General features: G+C 41.1%; 1 protein-coding gene across 2 annotated transcripts in view; it reads left to right on the forward strand.

Annotated features, from left to right (window-relative positions):
- The first annotated feature begins 431 nt into the window (after positions 1 to 431).
- Positions 432 to 25,302, forward strand: part of LOC100704480 (neurocan core protein) — a 50,609-nt gene continuing 25,738 nt past the window's right edge. Inside the window, exons 1-8 of one of the 2 annotated variants that reach the window (XM_005476182.4) lie at positions 432 to 887; positions 15,487 to 15,569; positions 20,591 to 20,794; positions 21,866 to 22,048; positions 22,694 to 22,868; positions 23,293 to 23,420; positions 24,346 to 24,630; positions 25,133 to 25,276. In XM_005476182.4, coding sequence (XP_005476239.1) covers positions 15,497 to 15,569; positions 20,591 to 20,794; positions 21,866 to 22,048; positions 22,694 to 22,868; positions 23,293 to 23,420; positions 24,346 to 24,630; positions 25,133 to 25,276 — 1,192 coding nt within the window. In that variant the 5' untranslated portion in view covers positions 432 to 887; positions 15,487 to 15,496. The remainder of the gene's footprint in view (positions 888 to 15,486; positions 15,570 to 20,590; positions 20,795 to 21,865; positions 22,049 to 22,693; positions 22,869 to 23,292; positions 23,421 to 24,345; positions 24,631 to 25,132; positions 25,277 to 25,302) is intronic. The other variant, XM_003437962.5, reaches the window with a different exon arrangement.

Consider the following 25,302-nt stretch of genomic DNA (forward strand, 5'->3'; position numbering starts at 1 on the left):
CAGCAGTGAGATGTTGCCAGGTTGGGAGATGCGTCTGATGTAGCCGGTTAACAATTAACACTGCTCAGCATTAAGGTCAAACCCCGCAAACGTTAATTAAACGGACAAGAGCCTCAGCTTGTCTAGAATATGAGGCCTGGGGGTTATACGCGTAAGTACACAAGTTCTTCCATTAAATGTGTGGAAACACGAGGTGACACGAGGGTGTTGGGGTGGGTGGGGGGTTAACTGATGGTCAGACTGTCACTGTGAGCTCATGGGTAAATTTAATTCGCAGACCCCGGATCAACCTCGGAGGTTTATATAGGAATCGGATTATGGTCACATAAACTACATCCCTTCTCCCCTCTCCTTTTTTCACCCCCCACTCTCTCCTCAATCCCTCCCACCTACCCACCCACACCGCCACCCTATCCCCACTCTTTGAATGGGGGGCGCTGGAACCGTCTGCCCGTCACTGCTTGCCTCTTTGTTTAGACCGATTCCGCTTCTTTCCCTCGGCGTTGCTGCTGGCGAGGAGGGGGACGGAGGGAGAGCACCTTGCTGTCTCTCTCTCGCTCTCTCTCTCTCTCGCTTTTTCTCTTTCTGTGTGAGTGCTTCTGCTCCGATCTGGCACAAATCGGCGTCTAACGGGATGACCGGCGCATAGGCTGCTGCTCAGTGAGGAGAGGATAATGTTGAAGGAGTGAAAAGTAAGACCCGGAGCGCTTGTGCAGACACTCGCCCTGGTCTCTGTTCTGCCTCTGCAAAGTGCTGTTTCACCCTTGTTCCGTCGTTCGCCGTCTCTGCACCCCTCGGGGAGCTTTGGAGAGCACCTGATCTGAGGCGCAAAGCTTTGCTTTCCCTAGGACTGCACCACTGAGGCGAACCTTGGTTCGGTAGACACGGTAAGAGAGAGAGAGAGAGAAAAGGCAAGAATGTAATGTTCTTCACTTGCATGTTTTATGAAATCAGTCATTTGGTCAGTGTGTCATGTCTCAAGTCGCCGGGTAGCCGGAGGCGGCTGAGACCGCTCTGCTGCTGGAAGACGCTTTGAAGTGTGTGTTTCTTGGCTTAAAAAACGCACTTTTAGAGCAGCTAGAAGAAAAAATAAAAGAAAAAACATGGGTACGTTTTTCTCACATTGCTCTAATTATATGCAAATACAATACGAGAAAGTATTAAAGTATTTTTTTTCTTGTGGACCAATCAATGCCTTCCTGTTCGATCACCGTCAGCTTCTGAGAGGCGCGCAAATCGCACCCGTTTGGGATATCTTTAATTATTTACAGGTCAAAGCTTTTAATATTGGTCTATATTTACAACCCATGTATGTTCATGCATAAATCATCAACTCAGCGAGTAACCTCGTTAGCGTGCCCATTACATGGTTTCATCTCAGGAGAGCTTGTCTTCATATCACGAGACCTGCTTCACACGGGCGCAAAAAACCTTCTTAAATCTTAATCTACAGATGTCAGGACGAAAGGAAACCAGAAGGTGAAGACGCCTTCTGCCGGGTGATGCAATTGTGGAAGCGCATCCGAGCTCTTGAACAGGTGTTTGTGAAATCTATTATGTAAATCAGAGGCTTTTGGTGAGCAAACAACATGTGCTGAATGACTGCCAAAATCAGATCTCGTGGTCCATCTCCAGAGCTGTCACCTGCGCCTGACATCAAAGATCCTCCGTGGAATCTGAGTTACTAATGATCACAGGGTCTGCTTGTCAGTATGTTATCTTTACACTGAAGTACTCCGTGCCAACTTTGCTTTGCTGAAAATATGTGAGAAGAAAAATGAAGCAACAACAAAAAAGTGTCGGTAAAAAGACGGATTGCCTAGTGCCAAGTAGGTGAACAGATCTTAGAGGGTTTTATATTGATGAGTGCCCACTCTGTAAACAAACACTGGCATGTACAAATCACAGTGAAGGAGGAGAACAGTTTAAGTCACCTTGACGAATGAGCTGTATTGTCTGAGAATATGAGAGCCCCTGCAGCCCAATAAAGCCCATTCTGTTTCCATTCACCGCCTCAGCCTGGAGGAGTCCAAGTCTTTTCTTCTTTTGCCTTGTTAGTGCGCCCACCACCAGCTGTGTGTCAGTGCCATAAAGCAGGACGAGGTTAACTAGGCAACGACACGTTATAGAGGAGCTCAGGAAAATGTTTGCAAGAGACTACAGAGAGGCAGAGAAGTGGTGCTTATGGGGCGAGAAGAGAAAAGTGAGGAATGAGGCAAAGAGGCTCAGCTGAAAGTTTACAGCATGCATTTTTCATCCTGTCCGGATCTGTGTGTGTGTGTGTGCGCGCGCGCTTGAGAGATGATGTATGTGTGTGTGGGTCATCCATGAGCCCCGGCACGCATGCAGTAGTTGCGTGTATGTTTGCGTGTTGAAGTGTGTATGTAGATGAGTGCACTCATACGAGCAGAGGGATCAGAGAGCGGTGTTGTGAGGAAGAAAGGGGTCTGATTCTAAAATAGAGTACGAGCTCAGTTCAGCTGCCTCGCTGTCTATTTGCTGCACACTTTGCACTCATTCAGCCTCGGTATTGTTTATCGTGCATCTCTCTGTGAGCAGTCTGCAATTTGAGGAGCCACTTTGCATCAGTGGAAGATGAAAAAAAAAAAGGCTCATATGCGATGCTTTTAGAGATGCTAGAGTGTGATTAATCATTGCATAAAACTAGTTCCAGCTTTATGTGAGCATTTTTCTGCTTTTTTTGTCTTGTGTATGAACATGAGCTGAATTTCTGTAGTTTGGCTGGAGAAAATAAACAATCTGCAGAAGTGTTTCAGTGTTTTTCTGCAGTTTCTGTGGAGACAAAAATGAATTATTGAAACAATCAGTAAGTTATTTGTAGCTGAGTGACAAACATCACTGTTTTTCCAGATGTTATAGAGCTGCAGAGTCAATATCTTTGGGTTTCAGTGGGCAATCAATGAAACTGCTGTGTTTCTTTTTGTGTGTGTTATTTTCTGATGAAAATAATCATTAGTAAAAGCCATGCTGGTCTCAGCTCGTGTGAATTTGTTTCAAGAACCTTGCTGCTGGCATATTTGTCAGGGAAAGCCAAAGGTAATTCTCAGTCAAGGTTTGATTTTATTCTCTATGGTTAGAAAGTGCCAACTCTAATATGTCACTTAGGTGATTATGGGTTCTATTCCCCACTAATACAGTGTTAATAGCTAACAGAATGGGACTATATAAATGCAAATGAGCACCAGCTTTCGCTTATAGCGGCTTAGGTATGATCAAAATAAGCTTAACTCGGAGAGAGCCACGGGCTTGTTGCTGTATGATTGTGCATCTATTAAAAGGTTCTGATTTTGTTTGGCTCAGAATGTGATGGGCAGTGTTTTAAATCTCTTTTTGATGTTTTTTAAACTGGAATTTATAAGGAACGGGCTCATCTGTGAACTAAACTGTGAACCAAAATGGGAGCTTTTACGATCTCTTTGGGCTTTGTGGTCCGTGTGGAGCCTGGAGGGGAATAGGTTTGTGGACTAACAATGACTTTACAGCGAATGTTGTAAAAACTGTCTGTGTTTTCAGCACTGGACAGCTCCCAAATCTCAGAGCTCAGTGATCTAACTGCAAACATTTGGGAAATAGTGCAAGAGAAATGAATACTCAGTGTTTTGAGGTCCTTGGATTGGGATATTGTCGAACTCCGTCACTCTGCGGAATATTGAAACCCTCTCGCAGACTGTGTACCCAGCAGCCAAAACTCAAGGGGGATTGGGCAAACCAATCCATCAATCAAATTTAGTCTATAGCCTGGGAGGGACTAAAGGAACCCATGAGACCAATCATTACAAGCGTAGATGGGACCACAGCTGAACAGCTCACCCACACAAAGAGAAGGGCCCTCTCTTTGTCTTTGGCCAGGGGCTCTCCTCGAAGGTCTGGTGGAAGACAAATGTTTGGTTTCACAGATGGATGAGGAGAAGGTCTTGAAGGCAGCACAGAAGTTTTAACAGCCCCGCAACACAGACATTAGAATATTTTCCACACCTTCGCTGGTTAATACAGTTATGTTGTGATGTGTAACGTCCCCCCTGTTTGAAATATCTCCATTCAGCAATTCTTTGTTGTTATTGTTAAGTGCTGATGTGGGAATAAGCTGATGGCTCCAGACTCTCCAGGCATTTGGCACTGGTGACAAACACTTGGAGGACAATGCTTTTTCCTTCTTCTTTCCTCGCCTAGTTGATATTCCACAGACTCAGCACATCATTAAAGACGAGGAATCTTCTTGGATAATGTCCCACCAGCGTGTCTATGTGCGGGTCTATTATTCCATTTCATTTCACAGCTACTCACTTTTCTGACCACCTCTGGCTGCAGAACTGAACTGTGGTCTTACACGGCGGTCTGTTTACGGTAGATCTGATGATGCAAGGCGTACACAGGGAATGTGCGGAGATCCAATATACTACAGAAGGTAGCACCTGATCCTTTGTTAACATTGTTACTCAGAGCCAACCTCAGAGGCTTCACCTTTGACCTGTGTTCTCCTTCAGACACAGCTGGCTTCAGCATGCTAACAGCCTTTCGATGCTTATATTTGACCTTTGACCTTTAAATCATTACACATTTGAATTACAAAACATTTCCGTGTGTAAATGTGCTTCTTTCTTTATGATAAAACTGAATAAAGGACTGTAACATGAAAGGTGCTGTTTGCAGCCTATTGTAGCTCATTGTTTTGGTTTTGTACCTGCATTTTTATTTTGCTTTAATCTCAGCAACAAGCAGCAGAGAGATGGTGCTATTAGTGGAGGATTAGCCTGACAGTGGACAGAGATGGACAGAGAGTGAATATCAGAAACATGAGGAAAAAGGAAGAAGTATAATGTTAGCGCACTCTCCTGTCAGAAGAAAAAAAAAACATTAAATGTTACAAATAGCAAAAAATGTTAAGCTTTCAAGCTGAAAGTACGATTCAGTAAGTTATATTTGGTACAGCAAGTATCTAATTAGTACCAAGTACAGCAAAATGTAATTATTTAAACTTCCTTACTTAACTGTACAAAGCCTTGAACCACCCATCGTTTCCGTGCATTTTGCTTCCAAGCATTTAGACTTTCTTGTAGTTGTATAAAGTGCTCTTGAGCAATAGTTCTCCAGGCTTTCTGAAGGTCATTCATTCAGTTATTCTTTGGCTGCTTTTTCACTCCTTTTCAGTCTTTGTACCTCACCATTTTCAGAGGAGTCAAGCATAAAAAAGGCACCCGACTCAAGGGATGAATCACTGTTGCTCTTACACATAGATACAGGGAGTGCAGAATTATTAGGCAAGTTGTATTTTTGAGGAATAATTTTATTATTGAACAACAACCATGTTCTCAATGAACCCAAAAAACTCATTAATATCAAAGCTGAATGTTTTTGGAAGTAGTTTTTAGTTTGTTTTTAGTTTTAGCTATTTTAGGGGGATATCTGTGTGTGCAGGTGACTATTACTGTGCATAATTATTAGGCAACTTAACAAAAAACAAATATATACCCATTTCAATTATTTATTTTTACCAGTGAAACCAATATAACATCTCCACATTCACAAATATACATTTCTGACATTCAAAAACAAAAACAAAAAAACAAATCAGCGACCAATATAGCCACCTTTCTTTGCAAGGACACTCAAAAGCCTGCCATCCATGGATTCGGTCAGTGTTTTGATCTGTTCACCATCAACATTGCGTGCAGCAGCAACCACAGCCTCCCAGACACTGTTCAGAGAGGTGTACTGTTTTCCCTCCTTGTAAATCTCACATTTGATGATGGACCACAGGTTCTCAATGGGGTTCAGATCAGATGAACAAGGAGGCCATGTCATTAGTTTTTCTTCTTTTATACCCTTTCTTGCCAGCCACGCTGTGGAGTACTTGGACGCGTGTGATGGAGCATTGTCCTGCATGAAAATCCTGTTTTTCTTGAAGGATGCAGACTTCTTCCTGTACCACTGCTTGAAGAAGGTGTCTTCCAGAAACTGGCAGTAGGACTGGGAGTTGAGCTTGACTCCATCCTCAACCCGAAAAGGCCCCACAAGCTCATCTTTGATGATACCAGCCCAAACCAGTACTCCACCTCCACCTTGCTGGCGTCTGAGTCGGACTGGAGCTCTCTGCCCTTTACCAATCCAGCCACGGGCCCATCCATCTGGCCCATCAAGACTCACTCTCATTTCATCAGTCCATAAAACCTTAGAAAAATCAGTCTTGAGATATTTCTTGGCCCAGTCTTGACGTTTCAGCTTGTGTGTCTTGTTCAGTGGTGGTCGTCTTTCAGCCTTTCTTACCTTGGCCATGTCTCTGAGTATTGCACACCTTGTGCTTTTGGGCACTCCAGTGATGTTGCAGCTCTGAAATATGGCCAAACTGGTGGCAAGTGGCATCTTGGCAGCTGCACGCTTGACTTTTCTCAGTTCATGGGCAGTTATTTTGCGCCTTGGTTTTTCCACACGCTTCTTGCGACCCTGTTGACTATTTTGAATGAAACGCTTGATTGTTCGATGATCACGCTTCAGAAGCTTTGCAATTTTAAGACTGCTGCATCCCTCTGCAAGATATCTCACTATTTTTGACTTTTCTGAGCCTGTCAAGTCCTTCTTTTGACCCATTTTGCCAAAGGAAAGGAAGTTGCCTAATAATTATGCACACCTGATATAGGGTGTTGATGTCATTAGACCACACCCCTTCTCATTACAGAGATGCACATCACCTAATATGCTTAACTGGTAGTAGGCTTTCGAGCCTATACAGCTTGGAGTAAGACAACATGCATGAAGAGGATGATGTGGACAAAATACTCATTTGCCTAATAATTCTGCACTCCCTGTATAGACAGACAACTTAGCAACAAACCAATTTAAGATTGTATCTTTAGGGACTTTTTTTACTAGCAGCCTGTCACCAAACATGTAATTTGTTCACATTTCTTTAGTTGAATCTACAAAAGATAACACAGACATGACATGGTATCTTTTGGAACAACAAAGTGATTTCCAAAGAGTTATTAGCTGAAAACTTGGCACTGTGTGCAACGTCCCCTTAAAGTTTTTTTTAAAACTTCTCAACAGCAAATGAACAGTATTTAAAATTCATGTCTTTAGGATATAGGGAAAAAAATCCAGCAAAGACCTGACACAGAACCTGAGAGATGCATCTGGTCTTCAGTTGATCCGTCTGCTGTTCACTGAAGCCTCATCAGCAATGGTCTCAATATAATATCCTTCAAGAAACCTGGAGAACTACTCCCGAAGACTACAAGAAAGATGAGTCTGTGTTGAAGAATAAAAGTGGTCAGACCAAGTATTTACTTCAGGCTTGTTACAATTATACAAACTCTGTTTTTGCCTTCTATGCTGTCGGTTTGCACGTTTTAATAAATCAATGCAAATATTCCCCCTTTTCTAACAAAACATAAAGAAATAAGAGGCAACTCAAGACTTTTGCACAGTACTGTAGCCAGTGAAAACTATCAAATATTTCACCTACATAGTGAGATAGTAAAAAATGTCTGTATCTCAAGATTTTTATTCATTTTTATATCATTTAGCCCGCCTGAAGTCTTCTGGAATCCACAAGCAAATTCTTCTCCATTATATACAGACTTTACAGTCACAATATTTCTCCTCTGATGTTGATGTATTTTGATGCATTTGCTTCAGAGCAGTGATTGACTCTACACAGAATCTGCTGTTTGTCGGTCTTTATTTTCCTCTGAAAGCTACCTTACAATGCTCCACTCTTACACACTTATAAATAATGCGTCTCCCTCGTATGTTAATCAAATGCATTTAAATTGACTTTTTTGTCCAACTCGCAGCTGGCTGACCAAATCTCTCTCTCTCTCACACACGCACACACCAACACACATACGGCAGTGACAGAAAGAGGCTGAGAATGAAGAGGTGGAGAGAGAAAATGAGCATATCTGAGATCATCTGCTGCAGGTCTGTCGAGTGCAGCTCCACAGCAGCTTAATAACACTACAGGAAGGTAGGAAACAGATGGATGGTATAAGAGCTGTCAATCTCTCTCAGGTACCTACAAATCACTGGCGACACATACATTAAACATCACGACAGTAAATTTCCTCTTTGGTACCTGCTGCATGTTGTCTCACTGAATAATTCACACACACAGACACACACACAGAGAAAGAGTAAAGTTGTTGCAGCCTATAACCTACTTACACTTGTGCAAAGCCGAGTCCTGACCTAAGTCATTACACTTCTCTGTGTCTTTCTCACTGGACTTGTGCGTCAAGGATCCTTCAGATTGATCTAAATTGCCTTTCCCCACTTTACTGGACACACATCTAGTCAAATTTTACCTCGGCCTCTCCTGAGCGTGTTATCGAGCTGTTTTAAATAACCCCCCGTCCCAGCGATCAATGGTGTCAGTGTGAGAGGATGAGTGTGTAATCTTGAATCGGAGGGACCAGCAGCTTTCCAGTGTCCTCCCTGCAGCTGAAGCCCAGGCCAGAGCTGTGAGTCATTAGCTGCTCTGAGTATAATCAGTGGCCACACAGGCACACTGAGTGTGAAGGCTATCGAGTACTTGATTCAGATTTTCTTTTCTTCCTTGTTGTTGTTTTAAATTCTTGAGTAATTAATGTTCATGCTCTCTGGTTTTATTGCCTCTTTTATGGTCCAGCATCAACGATGCAATTTTGGATTTTTTCTTCTTTTCTCTGCAGTTATTTAGGAGAAGTTGGATTCAATCATGCAGAGTCTCCAGGATAGTCTGGCCTCAGTGTTTTTGTTGTTGTTTTTTTCACAAATATTTAATTAAGAAGACTTACAGAGTTACTGAGGCAGTTTTTAGACCTTCCACCGTGGCAGTGTGTTATTGTCATAATGCTGATAAAATGACCTTCCTCTTTCGTTCTTGTCTCCCTCGTCTTTTTCCTCTCACCACTTTGTCTGTCACTCATCCGGAGCTGTTATTCCGCTCCTCACTCGGCTGCTCTCTGGAGGTAATGGTTTTGTGAGATATGATTAAAGAAGAAGGGGAGAACAGGAATCACCTTTTCCTGTCGGTTCGCAGTAGGAGACACGCGACAGACAGTTTGACTCGTTTCTGTAAAACTGCTTCTGTTTCTGTCCTCGGGCCAATTCTTAAACTATGTTACGTTGCCAGACATTGATTGTGCTGCTTCCTCTTGTCATCTCAAGATTTTGCAGATTGCTGTAAAAAAAAAAAGAAATAATATTAACGCTTGGATTTTACATCACTCAGAAAGTGAAAGAAGACTGAAGGTTCAGTCAAATGTTGAGCATGAAGTGATTTTTTTTTTTTTTTTTTTTTTACCGTGAAAGCAAATATGAACTTCAAATTTTTCATAACACAAACACAGAAATCAAATTGCAATAACTGGTTATACGGTGTATTATTGACAAGCTCCCACCCTGCTGCAGTGGAAGAACAATACTTCTGTTTTGTTCTGGAATTAGTGAGACATGTTCATACAGTCTTAAACTTCTGTCAACTCAGTCTCATCAGTGTGAAGACAGATGAATTAAAATATACAAAGCAATGAAGCTAACCTTTATGTTACTATGATCAGAAATCAAACTGAGTTATTTCACGAAACATGTTACATTTATTATTTGCCCGTGAAATAGAAGGAAGACTTTTTGTACAGTAGCCATATTTTCTCATGCTAAATGATGGCTATTAGTATAGTAATGTAAAAGTACATGATGTTGCCATCAAACATATTTTGGAGTTTTACAGTTTAAAAAAAGTGAGCTGGAAACATGAGAAAGTCTTCTGAAGACATAATTTCACCGAACTCAGTGTTCAGTGATTAGAATCCAACTATCTGTAACATCAGCTGATAAAATGACTTTGTTTTTCCATTCTCTGTCAAGATGATCCCACACTGCTGTAATAATGTTGATGTCTGGGCTCTGGGGAGGCTAATCCATGACTGATAGTTTTTCACTGTGTGTTTTTCTATCCAGCTCTGCTTTTCCTGCTTTGGCAGTGTGTTTGGGATCATTGTCAAGCTGACAAATTAAGACGTTGCCATTCAGACACTTTGCAGATGGTGCTGCACGGTGGAGCAAAATCTGAACATACTTTTCTAATTCCATCAATTTTGACAAGATTCCCAACAACCACTGGCTGAAATGCAGCCCGAAACCAAGACAGAGCCTCCACCATGTGGTACAGATGGCTGTAGACACATACTGGTGGACCTCTGTCCTCTTCTCTCCTGCACATATTGACAAAAGATTATATCAAAACCTTCAATTTTTAATTCTTCAGTCCTGTTGCCACTGATATTCAGACCAGTTCATATGTAATTTGGCATAGATCAGCATTTTCTCCCTGTTTCCTTTCCTAATGAAGGAACCAATGATAGCCAATCCTCCACTGAGAGCATTTCTGATGAGGATTCAGTGAAAGGTAGATCAACTGAAGGCCCAGATGCTTCTGTCAGGTCCTGTTCAGGTCTTTGCTGGCTTTTGTCCTATTTTTTAAAGTTATAACTCTCAGTTAAAAATTTCAGTTTTCTTTTGTCCCACACTTGCCAAGTTTTTGATTAATGGCTCTTTGAGACTCACCCTTTTTATCAAACTGCATCATCTATCTTAAGACTTTTTTTGCAGATTTAACAAAAAATTCCTTGAGAGAGTATCTTCTTTATGCACAAATAAGTCAGTATTAAGTAGTTTAACAAACAAAGAAAACAAACAAGCAAATTCCTCTGAAAATAATCAGGTACAAGGACTGGACTGAAAATGAGTGAAAGACCTTTTTTAGAAAGCACGAAGAACTTTTGCTCAAATATGACAGAAACTCTGGCTGCCTGGAATCATAATATAAAGAAATAAGTTGTTGCTCAAGACTTTTTTGCAGTGTAGTAATGTAGTAGTGTACTTTGTGCAATTCGTGATGTGGCGCACATGTTCATGACAGTCACAATGGTCCCAGCCTGGCCTGATTAAGTAAACCTTTGGAGCATATGAAACATGTAGCATGACGGAGGTGCTGCAGGTGTAAAGTTGCCACGTTGTGCTTGCAAACATTTATATGTAACTGCAGCAGGAGCTGATATTTTCCTGCTTTTTTAACAACCAAGTGTCCTACCAACTGAAGACCTGAAGGAGATTTGGGACGGGGGGGGGGGCCTTCATGCCTGCATCATGAGATCATGAGTGCAGTCAGCAGACTCACAGCTTAGTACTGCGCCATGATGTAGGTCTGCCAGGCTCGCCTGTTAGCTCCCTTTGCATCTCTGTCACTCCCCTCGCCGGCTCTTACAATGGTCTGAGAATGCATCCTATTCAGACAACATCGGGAAAATGTGTCAGCTGGACATCCACATTGAAATCCACTGAAGCATTTTAGAGTCTTCTGGCTCTTTTCTCCTCAAGACACAACTGTGCCTGTTAAAGTAAAAAGGGGCGATTTAGAGGGAGGCGCTCACAACATCTGATGTCTCATCCTTAACAAAAGGTGGTACTGGTTAGCATTCGCTGCTGTGATTGGATGACCGGTTCACTGTATGTTGTAAATCCCCTCTGGTAACACTTTGAATGGCTGCTGTCTATAGGCATACAGTGTTGTGTGTCATGTAGCACCCATACAGACTGAGCTCTGTATTCTGCTGGTGTGGGTAGTGACTGTTGGGCCCCTGCCAGTCCCAGGCCCTCCGATACAGCGCTCTCCAATGCTCTCCGTTTTCAAGTCTGGGCAATCTCCTCAGTGTCACGACCCTCTCCAAGCCTTTAGAAATCTCTTGTCACCCACCCAGCCAGCTCAACCAATGGTTCAGGCCTTAAACATGCAGAGAGCCCAACGACTCGACCCCAATCTGTCACAGCCCGTCACGAGGGCCTAACCCACCTTTAGAGATGGGATGCCTCAAAGTGTGTGGCGCTGCGGGGTCTGTGCTTCTTTTCAGTCGTCCAAAATGGAAATGGTTGCCCACTATTAAAAATTGCACACTCAATAGTTGTTTAATGACAGCTTAGTTTGGCAGGTGTCACTGAGTCCGAGAGGAAGGTTTTCTTTCCAAGACCTACACGCTCCGGTTTTATACATTTGAAGGTTTCACTCAGCTTTTCTCATGGTCAGGACAGAGAGCGACCATTATTCCTGTAATTTATTAAGGCCTGAACTGGTGTTACATAATCTTCTTTCTAAGCATCAGGGATGCTGTTGGCATGGGTTGCTGTTACCGTGGTAAATGCAAAAAAGGCTTTTAGATTTCTTGGATAAATAATTTACTTTAACTGAAATCGAGATGTGTTGGACAAATTTCTCAAAACAATTTCACTTTCCTTAAAGAGTCTGCTAGGAAACCTCAGTTAAAGGTGTTCGTGTAGTCAAGAATGCTTAAAGAGACAGCTTTGTCCACAAGTGAATTAATAATTTAGATTTACCCGTGCTGTTTAACTCGTCTTAAAATATATATATTTTTTAAAAACACAGAGTTGCTGTGTTTTCTTCAAACTGCACGCACTTCTCTTCATCTCCATTTCATACCACATAGCTCCATCTCAGACATCTCACCATTGAGCTGAGAAGCCGCGGGCACCAAGCCAAATCCTCTGGCAAAGTCAGCAGCTCTTTTCCGATGTGTGGTAGGATTTCCTGAATGTTGTGCAGTAGGACTGCACCACAATCGCCTTTTTACTGCAGTAGTAAATGTTCACCCAGTCTAACAGCAGCTTTTGGAGCGATGCCATTGGGTTGTCAAAGAATTCATTCCAGTTTTCTACATTAGATTTCTCTCTTACTGCATCTGGTACATCAAACCAGACTCACAAAATTCAAAACCTTAGCTGTTACATAAAATCTGTTTGTATGTGTCAAACAGGAAGTTGAAGCTCAGGTGGAAGAGAAGCTCCTGGGCAAAAAATGTAAGTTGTTGTTGGCAAAAGCATTTACTGAAGGGATGTAAAGTATCAAATAATGCCTCCATAGTGCCTCCTACCATTTGTAGCAGAGGAAGGGTTCAAAGGTCTCCTTGTCTCATCGATTGAAAGCAGTTTTCAGGCTCTCACACACAATAGCATTTCTTAGCTCATTGTCTAGACAACACATGGATGCAAGCTCCAGTCCAGTGTGTTTGTAATGCCGTATTACTTTTTTGTTATAAATAAAATCAATCACCTAAGGTTGCGTTTTCAGTGATTCAGTGTTCAAGGATTTTTGGGGGAGGTTTTTTTAATGTTGCCACTGGTAAGGTGGAAATGGAAAGAAGTGAAACCCAAATAAAGGATCAGGAATTTGTGCATTCAGAAACATTGTGAAGGTCAGCATTAGTTTTTCTGGCAGTAATATTTGATGCTGCTCCTTGTCGGGGCTCCACAGGTTTGGTTACCTTAACTAATGGATGTATGTACAATACTGTGCAAAAATCTCAAAGAAAAAAATGAACATCTGAAAATTTTTCTTTATATTTTGCTTCCAAAGAGTGGGACTTTTAGTTTTTAACATGCTCTTGAGCAATAGCACTCCAGGCATTCTGAAGGTCTAGAAAAATCTGTTTTGGACATTGGCTTTCTGACTTAGTCAGGTCCTTGTACCCGACCATTTTCAAAGAAATGGGGTTTTATTTGTTTGTTTTATAATCTTTCAAGCATATAAAAGTATCTAATTCATCATTTTTTCCCATTTATGTAGTTGAATCTATGAAAAATATCAAAGATAACACAGTTTGACAGATAAAATTATTTTCACACCAACTAGGTGTTTTGAAGAAACTGGACAATGGGAGGACAAAAGATGAAGTGATATGCTTTAAAAAGCTACCTACAGCACATGAACATATCTGAAAGTCATGTCCTTAAGGAATAGGGGAAAAAAATCCAGCAGAGACCTGACACAGGACCTGAGAGATGGATCCGGCCTTTCAGTTGAATCTACTATTCACTGAAGCCTCATGAGAAATGGACTCAGTGTAATGTCCTTCAAGACGCCTGGAGAACTCTTCCTGAAGAAAACTTAGAGACATTAGAAGAAAGCTTGCCTGGAAGAGTTGAGCCTGCGTTGAAGAATAAAGGCAGTTAGACCAAATATTTAATAACAGCTTGTTACTCTGTTTTTGACGCATGTGTTTCTATTTCCACTGCACTCATTTCCTGTTTTCTAGCAAAATAAATGAGGGGTGACTCAAGACATTTGCACAGCACTGTACTTGTATTGGAGAGTGCATGAACAGGATGCTGAGAGTAATTTTCTTTTTACTGTGTTGAAATGACACAAAAGCTTTAGATTTTACATACTAGATATGCAGCCCTCTTTTGCCACAGTTATCACTAATTTGACTTGGTCTGATTAGATTTGAAGAAGGTTTTATAAACACCGTCACCTGGTTTTTATCAGGCACACAAAAGGAAACGCAAACCTTCACTTCCTCAAACAATGAAAATGACCCAAGTGTTTCACCTCATAAAAATCATATTCTAATATTTTAGGACTTTTATTCAAAGTGCTTTAAAATTTGCCTCATTTCCTGCTTCACACACTCACACTTACATGCCGGTGGCAGCGACCTGCCACACAAGGCATTACCACTGGGCACAATTTGTGGTTGAGTGCAACTGTAAATTGGACCCCTTCAGGGCTGTTATTTTTCTACAGCCTGAAGGGGTTGAGAAATCAACTTTTAACCAGCTTACTTTTACTTTTCTCTGGTATATAAATATTTTTCTTCATTCTATTGACCACAGGCTCTGAAAGCATTAGAGCTTTAGAGTTTCAAGATGATAGAGAGCTCTAATAAGATCTAATTCAGCACAATTTCAACTATAAAAAAGGTGGCACGTGGAAATTTCCTTTGGTGGTTTTGTTTAGAGTTATAGTTTAATGCCAGCAGTCTGGGAAGCCACTGTTTATTGCTTGATGACTTTGTGTCTGGAGATGGAGGAATATTTCCTAGTGTATTTGTGGTGTTGTCAGAGGTGTTGCCTGAGGCTGAGGCTTCCTCTTCTGTCCACTAATCATTGTTTATGTATGCAAATAGTTTTTTAAAAGCTAATTGGTTAATTTGGCAAATGCTTTCCCTCTTTAATGCGCTACTCAAATGGCTTACTAGGATGGTGTCAAAGTCTGCTTAGAGGTGATTGGTTAATAGCACTTAAACTACAAGTGGAATCCAAAAAGCTTCCTGTATCCATAATGTGGACATTCTGCAAACATATCAATATGCAAATATGTTTTTCTAGAAATTAAATGTCATGTACGGCATCAGGCAAAGAGTTAATGTCTGACCAATTTTGTCTATGCACGAATCTGTCATTTTGTTATGATCAAAATCATATTAGAGTCAAATAATGAGGAGACTCTAATAGTTGTGTCAAAAATCTGTAGCTAAAGGAGCAACTAAAAGACTTTTGCACCAAGCATAAAACCTGAAGTTTCAGTTGTACAAACACACTAACTTTCAAAACATTTTTACCTCTGATTCAGAGCGATTTTCACTCCCATATCATCGCTCTCTCTCACTACTTTCCCTCCTCCTCCTCTCTCAGCAGGTCTAGGATGGAGCTCGCTCTGTGTGCAGCTGGGCGGCAGATCCTCTTTCCTCTGATGCTGCTGCTCTCTTTAAGCTTGGGTGAGTTCTCTGTCTCCTTCCTGCACATTCTGCTCTGCAGAAACGAATCGCCACAACACAAATAATAATAATAATAACAACAGACAAAGTCGACATACAGTTGGGGATAGAGATACCAGAGATACCAGGAAAGAACAAAGGGAGGTGGAGCAATCGTAGCAGAATAGAAAAGATCCAACAACACACACACACACACACACACACACACACACACACACATATATATATATATATATATGTATATATATGTAGACCTTGACCTAGACAGGTCTGTAATAATTTGACTGTTGTAAGTGAGACCTGACATGTTGGGGATGTTTGCAGACATGCTCAGAGGGACTGAGCTGGAACCGCTCCAAGCCCATTTATGCAAGTTTAGCCGACCATCTGTTCCATTACAACTATGCATAAAATTCACAATTACAGAACAAAAGAGAAATCATCCCCGAGCTGCAGCTCCCTATTGGATAGTATCACAGGTTTCAGGTCCCACACGCAGCCAGCTGACTGCCCGTACTAAAGATAAGTTTCTCTCTTTAATTACTTTCACTGCAATTGGCATGCATGGCAGTGGTCAGCCTGGATTTTCATTAAAACGAAAACCTGCATTGCACATTTCCAAAATCAGAGCATTACTTTACTAGTCACTGCGCTCAGACAACACACAGTTATCTCGCCACATTCAGTAGTGTTTTGTCTGTTTTTGTTTCACAACGAAGAGTTAAAAATAAAGCTGAAGGATATCTCAACTGTTAAAATGAAACAACAGGATTTGAGCCTGTGATTTTTTTCAGAATTGAAGGGAGCAGATAATATTTTATCATCTCTGAGTTCACCATAAAGTCATCCTTGTGCATATAACAGAGTGTGGGCTAAACAAGATTTAAAACTGGGAAACAGAGAGAGCTATATTAAGGTTAACAGTATAAACTGAAGAAAAATGGTAAACAGTGTACAGAGTTTATAGTAAAAACTTCACCTCAGTACTAATGTTTTATTTCAGCAGATCTGCAACAGATACACATGGTCACATTATGAATGGATGAAAATCACAAGAAAATGCCCCCAAACTACCTTTGGCTAGTGCACAGTGCGTTGTTAAATACAGATTGCCTCAACGCACCTCTGCAAGATTTAACTGCTTGCATTCCTAACACTGCAACAGCCTGGGATTATTATATACCAGCCTAATGATGGATTTGTCTATAAAGGAACAGTTGCACACTTTGGGAAAAGCATGTTGTTGTAGCATTAGATAACAGCGTGGTTTGGCTCAGTGTGAAGGCTGAAAACAAAGCACGCCAGGATGTAACTTTCCCTCAGCTGATGTTGAACACATTTTAAAGATTTTGTGTTGATAAAAACCTTTTTATTTTGTTACACTTGGACTTAGCACAGCTTGCTGTTTCCGGCAGTTTCCAATCTTTGAAGTTAACCTGTAGCTTCACACTGTGCAGACATGTGAGAGATGATGGGGCTGGTGAAACTAAACTCAAGTACAATATGACAAACTTTTATGGTATTTGTCAATTAAAAGCTTGAAGGAAAGTTCACATAATTTGTGAACAATATCAAGGAGCTAAACCCAGACATTTCCCAACTGACCTCAGCGTATTGGGCACATTAGGTTTAAATTTTGGCTCATGGCATTTCCATTTGAGCTATTCCAGTAAAACAGAGTGAGGAAAAAATAAAATACATTACAGTGAGTAACATGCATTACTTTAATCTCTTTGATTCTGCTGTGATAGACTCGGACTTTAAAGGCTTAGGCGGTTGGCCAGATTGTGTTTTTGTATAACTGATTAACATGAAATACAATCTTTAATTTGTAGCATGCAACATTTCAGGTGTGATTTTATGCTGTTTTGTCTACATAATGAAGGGTTTGCTTGAAATTACTAACACAGACAAAAAAATTAAGTTTTTGGAAGCTGAGCACTCATTTTTTAATTGATGGATTAGCAGTTACATTTCTGGGACTGCCCTCTTCAGATTTAAGTGTATTTGTTGGAGGTTTTTTTTAGAAAGCATCCCTTATGCTGACAGATCAGCTCTGACCTTCTGGGAAATGTACATGGGACCTCTGGAGGGCTGTCATGACAGCTGACAGCACCCATGCTGATTCTCAAATGTTGGCAGCTGAACCTTTAGATCCTGCAGGTTACAGAGTGAGTCCAGTGGGGATTTTGCTCGATCTTGGGCCTCGGGCTCTTCTCTGTGGTGCGGTGTGGCTCACTGGCCCGCAGTAGAGGCTGCTGCCATTGGGGAGTGCCACTGACATGGAAGAATCAGCTTAACTAAAACAATGTGCCCGTAAAAGTAACATCCGCATGGATGTCACGACCTAAGGCCTCCCAGTGGAGCATTGCAGTGTAACAAGATGAGGAGTTCAATTAACTCCTGTCTGTGGTTTTAATGCACAGATAGACGTACAGTACCTGGTGATCTGCTGCAGCTGGGATGTGCTCTGATTGGCATCCTACTCACATGTGACTCTTAAGTGGTAAATGACAGCAACATAAATATTTTTAAATACATTTTTACACTTTTTCTAGACCTTTAAAGTCCATAATAGTTGGAACAATATTGACCACAAAGAAAAATCTATTTTGGGAACCATAGATGGGTCTGTTAATGACAGGGAGCATCCTTTCATGTCACTTCCAGCTCTTTGCCTGGGGTTTTCTTTTCTCCCCTCCCATCACCTCCAGGCTACGAGGTACACTTCCTCCATTCAGTTTGCTGGATTAACTATTTTCCTCCATCCCTCTCTCATTCCTGCTCTGCCTCTTGTTTGAGCTCTCATTCTTTTCCCTCGTATTTGTGATTCTGTGATTACATCTGATTGGGGGGAGAGGCAGCGGGGGCGTCCTCTGCGCTGAGTTTCTCTCAGGGGGTTCAGTCTGTGAAAGCCGTCCAATCTAAATGCAGATAGAAATATCTTTCTGGATTCTGTTCCTCTGTGTGCACTATTCCAAATAAAGCTGTTTTTTTTTTTCTTTTTCATACAGGTGCTCTTTTTATGCCCCTGATTATTTTCTATTGTACTTGACTAACTGTGAAAATTTGAATGGTGAGGGAACAGAAAAGGCTTATGAACAAACAATGAAATATTAATAGGTAAGCAGCAGTTTATTTTCATCTTTTTTGACTATATTAAAATATACAAAAAATAAATAAATGAATGAGGGTCCTTCTGGAGACTTTAGATGTATCCTAAAATCTTCACTAGTAGTGGATGGAGAATGCTCAGTCATCAAGGCAAGTGTTGGTTATCATTATGATTTATCTACATAGGTTCAACCCTCTATAAATATATAGATATAATACAATAACAGAAGCCTGGGATGTTACAGTAAGGTGCATAGTGTGGCAAAAAATGTCAGAAGAATGTAGGAAATAGTCATTTCTGTACAGGTGATGGTGTTGTCATGGTTACATTAAACCTGTATGTCATGGCAACCAGACTGAGTTAGTTGCTGATATCAATCTGCAGAACTCAATATTTTGTGCACAGAAAGTGGCATTGCTTCTTCTCCAGAAATATTTTTTTGAATTCTGATTAAAGGAGTTTGAGTGAAGGATAGGCTCATAAAAATAATATTATTGTAATAACCAATCAAAAATGAAATAATTAAACTGAAACCAGTGAGTTTGTAAGGTGTGTTGGAGGTTTATTGAACCTCTTTCGAGTTGTGTTGAGGGGCAGTCCCTTTCAATGGGACAACACCAGGGACGAATCTTTTACTGATGGATAAGGACAGATAAGATTTTATTGATCTCAGTGCCATAAACAGTACCCTTATTGATTTATCTTAATTCTATCCTGTAACTTCGCTGGAACAATAAAACATGTGAGTGTTAAACTGCTACTGCGTTAGTCACGTGTACGTGCAACTTTTTATGCGTATAATAACCAAAATCAACCAGAAGACATCATTCATGTATGTACAGTATTGTGCAAAAGTCTTGAGCCAACCATCATCTCTTTATATTTTGCTGGGAACATGGGAAATGGAGCGGTTTATTGAAACATGTGCAGACATACAGGCAAAAACAGAGTTTGTGCAATTCTAATGAGCATCAAAGTCAATAATTGGTTTGAACAACTTTATTCTTCAGCACAGCCTGAACTCTCTTAGGCAGCTTTCTGTAAATTTCAAATTTGGATTCCCTCCACAAAACCTCTCTCCCAACTTCCTCTGTAGATGACCAAAAATTCAAATCACTCCATAAGACCTGCTGGCCTGTTGCTAATTTTTCAGTCTAGAGAGTCCAGTTCTTGTGTAGTTTGGCATTAATTAAGAATGGCTTCTTGACAGCCAGCCTTCCACTGAGACCATTTCTGATGAGCCTTCAGTGAACAGTAGATGGATCAGATGCATTTCTCAGGTTCTGTGTCAGGTCTTTGCTGGACTTTTTCCTACGACACGAGTTTGAGATGCTATTCATCTGCTTTAGATAGAGTTTTAGGTCTGTCACTTCTTTTGTCCTCCACTTGTTCATTTCCCCTCAATTTTTAGGACACACTGTACAGAATGCTGAGATTTGCCAAGTTTTAGCTAAACAGTTCTTTGTGAACCACTTTGTTGGTGTAAAAACAATTTTATGTCTGCCACGCTTTGTTATGGCTGATTTTTCATAGATTCAGCTAAAGGAATTTGAACAAATGATGTGTTTTCATGACAGGCTGCTAGTAACAACACATCTTAAGATACAATTTAAAACAACAACACTGTTTCCTCCCCTGAGTTAGGTTCCTTTTTATGCTTCAACGAGTCATAGGAAAGTGTTAAATGGCTCAATAAACATGGTCTTTGTACCTGAAAATGTTCAGCTATACTGAACTGAAAATGAGTGAAAAAGCAGACAATGTTCAAATAAAAAAATAAATGAAATACCCAGAAAGTATATATATATATATGTGTGTGTACTTTCCATTGTTTTCATTTCTTCTAAGCTAAATTTCCTTGAACACATTGCATAATCATGTTTGTTCTCTTGTTCATCCTCTCCAGGTGCAGCCTCCTCCATTGTGAACATGCGTAGGATCACTCATCCTACAGTGCAACAAATGTTGGCAGGCAAAGCCACTCTGCCTTGTGTTTTCACCCTCCAGACCAGCACCTCCACTGGGCCTCCTCACCTCCTGTGGACTCGTACTACGCTACCAGGGGGAGGACAAGGTGCTCCTTCGGAGCAGACTGTGCTTTCTGCTAAAGGTAAAACAAAAACCTAATGTTCCTGTTTCACTGCTGACTCAGACTTACTTTATTCAGTCAGAATACCCAGTGAGACTTAAAGCTACACTAATCAATAGTTTTGTATCAACAACAGATCAAATGTGTATGTGTGAAGTGTTGTTCACAGATATTAGCTGACTCAGCTGGCCAGGCCGCAGTATTTATAGAATTTATCTTAAGGCCACAAAAGAAAAAAGGGAAAAAGATCTTAACAAGCTGATGGTAACAGCTCCTGGAATAAAAGTGAAATAAACCTGCACTTCTAAATGTCCAAATCTGCCTGAGCAGTGCTGATTAAATCCATCCACAGGGTACCATACAGCAGACAACTTAACATTTTATCGGGCACAGCTGCCAGCTGTTTTCAGTGAAAGAGCTCTTAAAACGCACTGTAGAAAATTGCTAGCACACAGCATAAAGCATTCAGCAGCTAAAAAGTCACATTTACCTCAGAAATGAGCAGAGATCAGGTGGAGACAGAAATATAACCCAAAATGAATGCTAATGTTGCTCTGTATGTGTTTGATATGCAAATGTGAAACTGTTTGCTAACAAGTTGTGCAGTTTATAATTTGGAGACTCACGGGGTTAACTAAATGCTGCAACGCTCAACAAGAAGTACGCAAATACTAGGAGGGAGGCAAAGACTACATTTGCCCAGGGCAGAACAGGGGCACAGGTGCATACAGGCAGGAAATAAACAAAGGCAGGAAGTGGAGGACCTGAAATTAGAGACATAAGTCCCAAAACAAAACAGGAAGCAGAGAAATCAAGGACAAAACATAGTTCCTTTAAGACTGTGGATCTGTCTAAATGTCAGATCTCTGCAGCAAACAGTGACTTTCTCAAACAACTGGTGAGAAAAGACTAAAAACCAAAAACCATGTGAGGGGGGGTAACTGTTCTAACTTTATTGGACAGTTGGGTGTTAGTGGGTCACCCCATTGCTGGTAGCAAAGGCTTTTAAATCCATATACGCAAACATGTAACAAAGTTTATTTTCTACCTCTAAAATCTCTTTAATGATGAAACTCTCTGTCTGTGCCCAAGGCGATGTAATCAAGGTGAATAAGGCTTTCAGTGGTCGCATCATGCTGCCAGGATACGCTGCCAACCCTCTGAATGCTACCATGGAGATCTCCAGCCTCCGTACCAATGACTCAGGCACTTACCACTGTCAGGTTGTCACGGGCAACGACTATGAGAGGGACACTGTTCCCCTGGTGGTGTCCGGTAAGTGCAGCAGACGCTGACGAGAGATTTCTGTGTGAGGAAAGTTTAGGACCCCGAAGGAAACATATAGGCTAAGCACAAGTGATGCACAGAGGGTGAAGTGCATTAACTCGAAGGGCTTTAAAATTCCTCTTCCAGCTTAATTGATTTTGGTGTTTTATTGCAGCCCAGCCTTGTTGTGCTAATGTAAAACAGATAATGGCGGCTTTTAAAACAGAAGCACCTCATCCCCCCCAACCACCTTTTTTTTGCTTTTTTATTTAATTAAGCATTAATAACATTGATTCACTCTATCAATATTATAATGACTGCTTTAATTAATGTAGCGTCATGCTTTCTGTGCTTGTTTTGTTTTTGTTATCTGGTTTTCCACTTGAATAATTGTGTTATTCATTTAATTAAAGTGTTTGCACTGAATACCAATACCAGTTTCTCTCTCTCTCTCTTTTTTTCTTTTTCTGTGTGCTCATGTGTGAAATTTCAGCCGAAACTAGAGTATTGCTTTGCTTGATCTGTTTGTGGCCCCTAATAACATGTTCGCTGATTACATTCCCCCGATGTATTGATTCTGACTGTGTTGGTATATCTGTCAAATTAAAAGGAATTAAAACAGTTTGCCACCTGTCTCTGGGTCTGTCTGTGTAGGTGTGGTGTTTCACTACCGGTCTCCCAGCGCTCGTTACGCCCTCTCGTTAAGTGACGCCCAGCGAGCCTGTCAGGAAAACTCGGCTCAGATCGCCACTCCGGCCCAGCTGTGGGCAGCGTACCATGACGGCTTCGCCAGCTGTGCCGCTGGCTGGTTGGATGATCAGACTGTTCGGTGAGGAGACGACCAATAAGTTCTCTTCTCCTGCTCGCTGCTTGCACTTTCTGCAACACTGTGGCGCTTTGAAGGACTGAAACTAATGACTATCCTGTTTGTTTCCTCTCTTCTTGGATCATCTGCTTTCTCAATTAATATTCCTCAGTTCTTTTTGCCGCTTCATCTGCTTTAAGATCGTGTTCTTTTCTATGTTGCTGTTTCTTCGCTATTAATTTTATTCTAATTTATTCTAATCCCTTACCCTTTAAAAGAGAATGCAAATAGGAATTTATTCTTTACTGATATTTAAAGTCTTAATGAAAAGAAACACTTTGATATGTGATCTAACGCATTTGTCACGCAGTAAAATGTCCAAATTATTGTTATTTTGAAACAAAGGCAATAAGTTACTTACATCACTCCCAAACGGTTGTCTCCACAGATATGCTGTCCAGGTTCCAGAGCTTGGCTGCTACGGACATAAGGAGTACTCTGCTGGAGTGAGGAATTATGGGAAGAGAGACCCAAAAGAGCTGTTTGATGTGTACTGTTTTGCAAAAGAATTGGATGGTACACAAACACACACTCACATGCATGCACACACAAACACACACAAGAGAAGATATAAAACAGCATCAAAAGCTCTCACAGCTTTTGGCTTTTACACTGAGGTTTGCATCATATTCTGCTACAATATTAAAGGGATAAGTCAGGACATTTTTTTTAAGTCTCCTTATTGTTCCCACCAAATCAAGTGAAAAGACACAGACCAAACCCACATGTACAGCCAGAAAGTCAGCAATCCAAAATAACAATAAAAAGCACCATTAAAGTGTTTTTTTTATATGAAAAGATTCACATTTTCAAAACTTTCAGTAGGAATTTTGGCATTTGAGCCACAGATGCTGCAGAAATTAAAAAAAAAAAAAAAAAAAAAACGTAAAAAGATTTTACAGGTCTACAAAGAGTCTTGTGAAAAACTAAATACTGCCCTCAAAGCAGTAAAGAGGGTAACTGCCTGGCAATCAAATATATATATTTACTGTGCATGTGCCAGTCTTCCTTATCCACTTCCTTCTCCTCCTCCTCCATTGTACTGTGACAGTACAATGATAAATTAAGAAAAAAATCCAAGGTCAAAGTTCAGACCTCAACTTGATTGAAATGCTCTGGTGGGACATCAGGAGAGCTGTGCATGAATGAATGCCTGCAAACCTCCATGAAACGAAGCAACATTTTATGGATGAGTGGGCTGAAATTTCTCCATAATAATGTTAGAGACTGAAAAAGTCATACAGATAACGTTATTGAGTTATTGCTGCTAACGGTGGTTCTACAAACTGTTAAATCATAGGGTGCACTTGACTTTAGAATACCACCAGCCTCATTATTTTACCTCGAGCACTGTTATATAACATTATGTGGCATTTCAGTTATTTAACCTATTAGAAATTTGACAGGCACCATCTGCTGTCTCTTTTTTTCCCTGCTCCAGGTGAGGTGTTTCACTCCTCGGTCCCAGGCAGACTGTCCCTTTCTTCTGCCTCCGACCGCTGTGTGTCCCTTGGGGGCCAGCTGGCCACAGTGGGGCAGTTGTACTTGGCCTGGAGGGCCGGCCTGGACAGCTGCGCCCCAGGCTGGTTGTCTGATGGCAGCGTCCGCTACCCAGTGACCTGGCCTCGTGCTGACTGTGGAGGGACAGAGCCAGGAGTCCGCACGGTCACGCCCAATGACACCGCTGACAACACTACAGCACTATATGATGCCTACTGCTACAGAGGTATGGTGGCCTAGGGGTCAAATGATGTTTGTTAATTAAGTATTAACACAGTAGAAAACATCAATACAGTGAATTTATAGTATGATAAGGTTATGTAACGTATAATATTGTTTTATTTCCCATAGAGGAATTAATAATGACTACAGGCATGATTACATACACAGATGTGACTAACATATCACTCCCAAACAAAGCCTTGAGTGTTATTAATGCAGGAACAATGACAATAAATGTCACTGCCAATGTTGTAGCTATGGCAACACTTGTTTCTGATTCATATCTGAGAAACTGTTGGATTGACAGAAGCTGTGGGAGAGAAAGAGAAAGAGAGAGAGAGGGAAAAGACGGGGTATGCTTAAGTTTAATATCTGGATGCTCAGCTGTCAGTTCAGGCTTTTGTGCTGACTAATATCGTCAAAATTAAAACTCGGTAAAGCTTTTAGAGGCAAAAACCTTCAGTGAATGTCATACAAACAGCAAATCTCTTCACCCTGTTTCCTAGGTAAAGTGAAGAACACAGGCTCCATCTCTCAGATCTACACCTCCCTGTGGAAGCCCTGGAGCTACCTCGCAGGCTCAAGCGATGCTGACTCTACAGGGACAGCTAGTCCCGACGTGACTTCACAACAAACCACCACGATCAGAGGTGTTACATTTATCTGCAGTAGGCAC

Source organism: Oreochromis niloticus, linkage group LG18, assembly GCF_001858045.2.
Source record: "Oreochromis niloticus isolate F11D_XX linkage group LG18, O_niloticus_UMD_NMBU, whole genome shotgun sequence".
Classification (NCBI taxonomy): Eukaryota; Metazoa; Chordata; class Actinopteri; order Cichliformes; family Cichlidae; genus Oreochromis; species Oreochromis niloticus.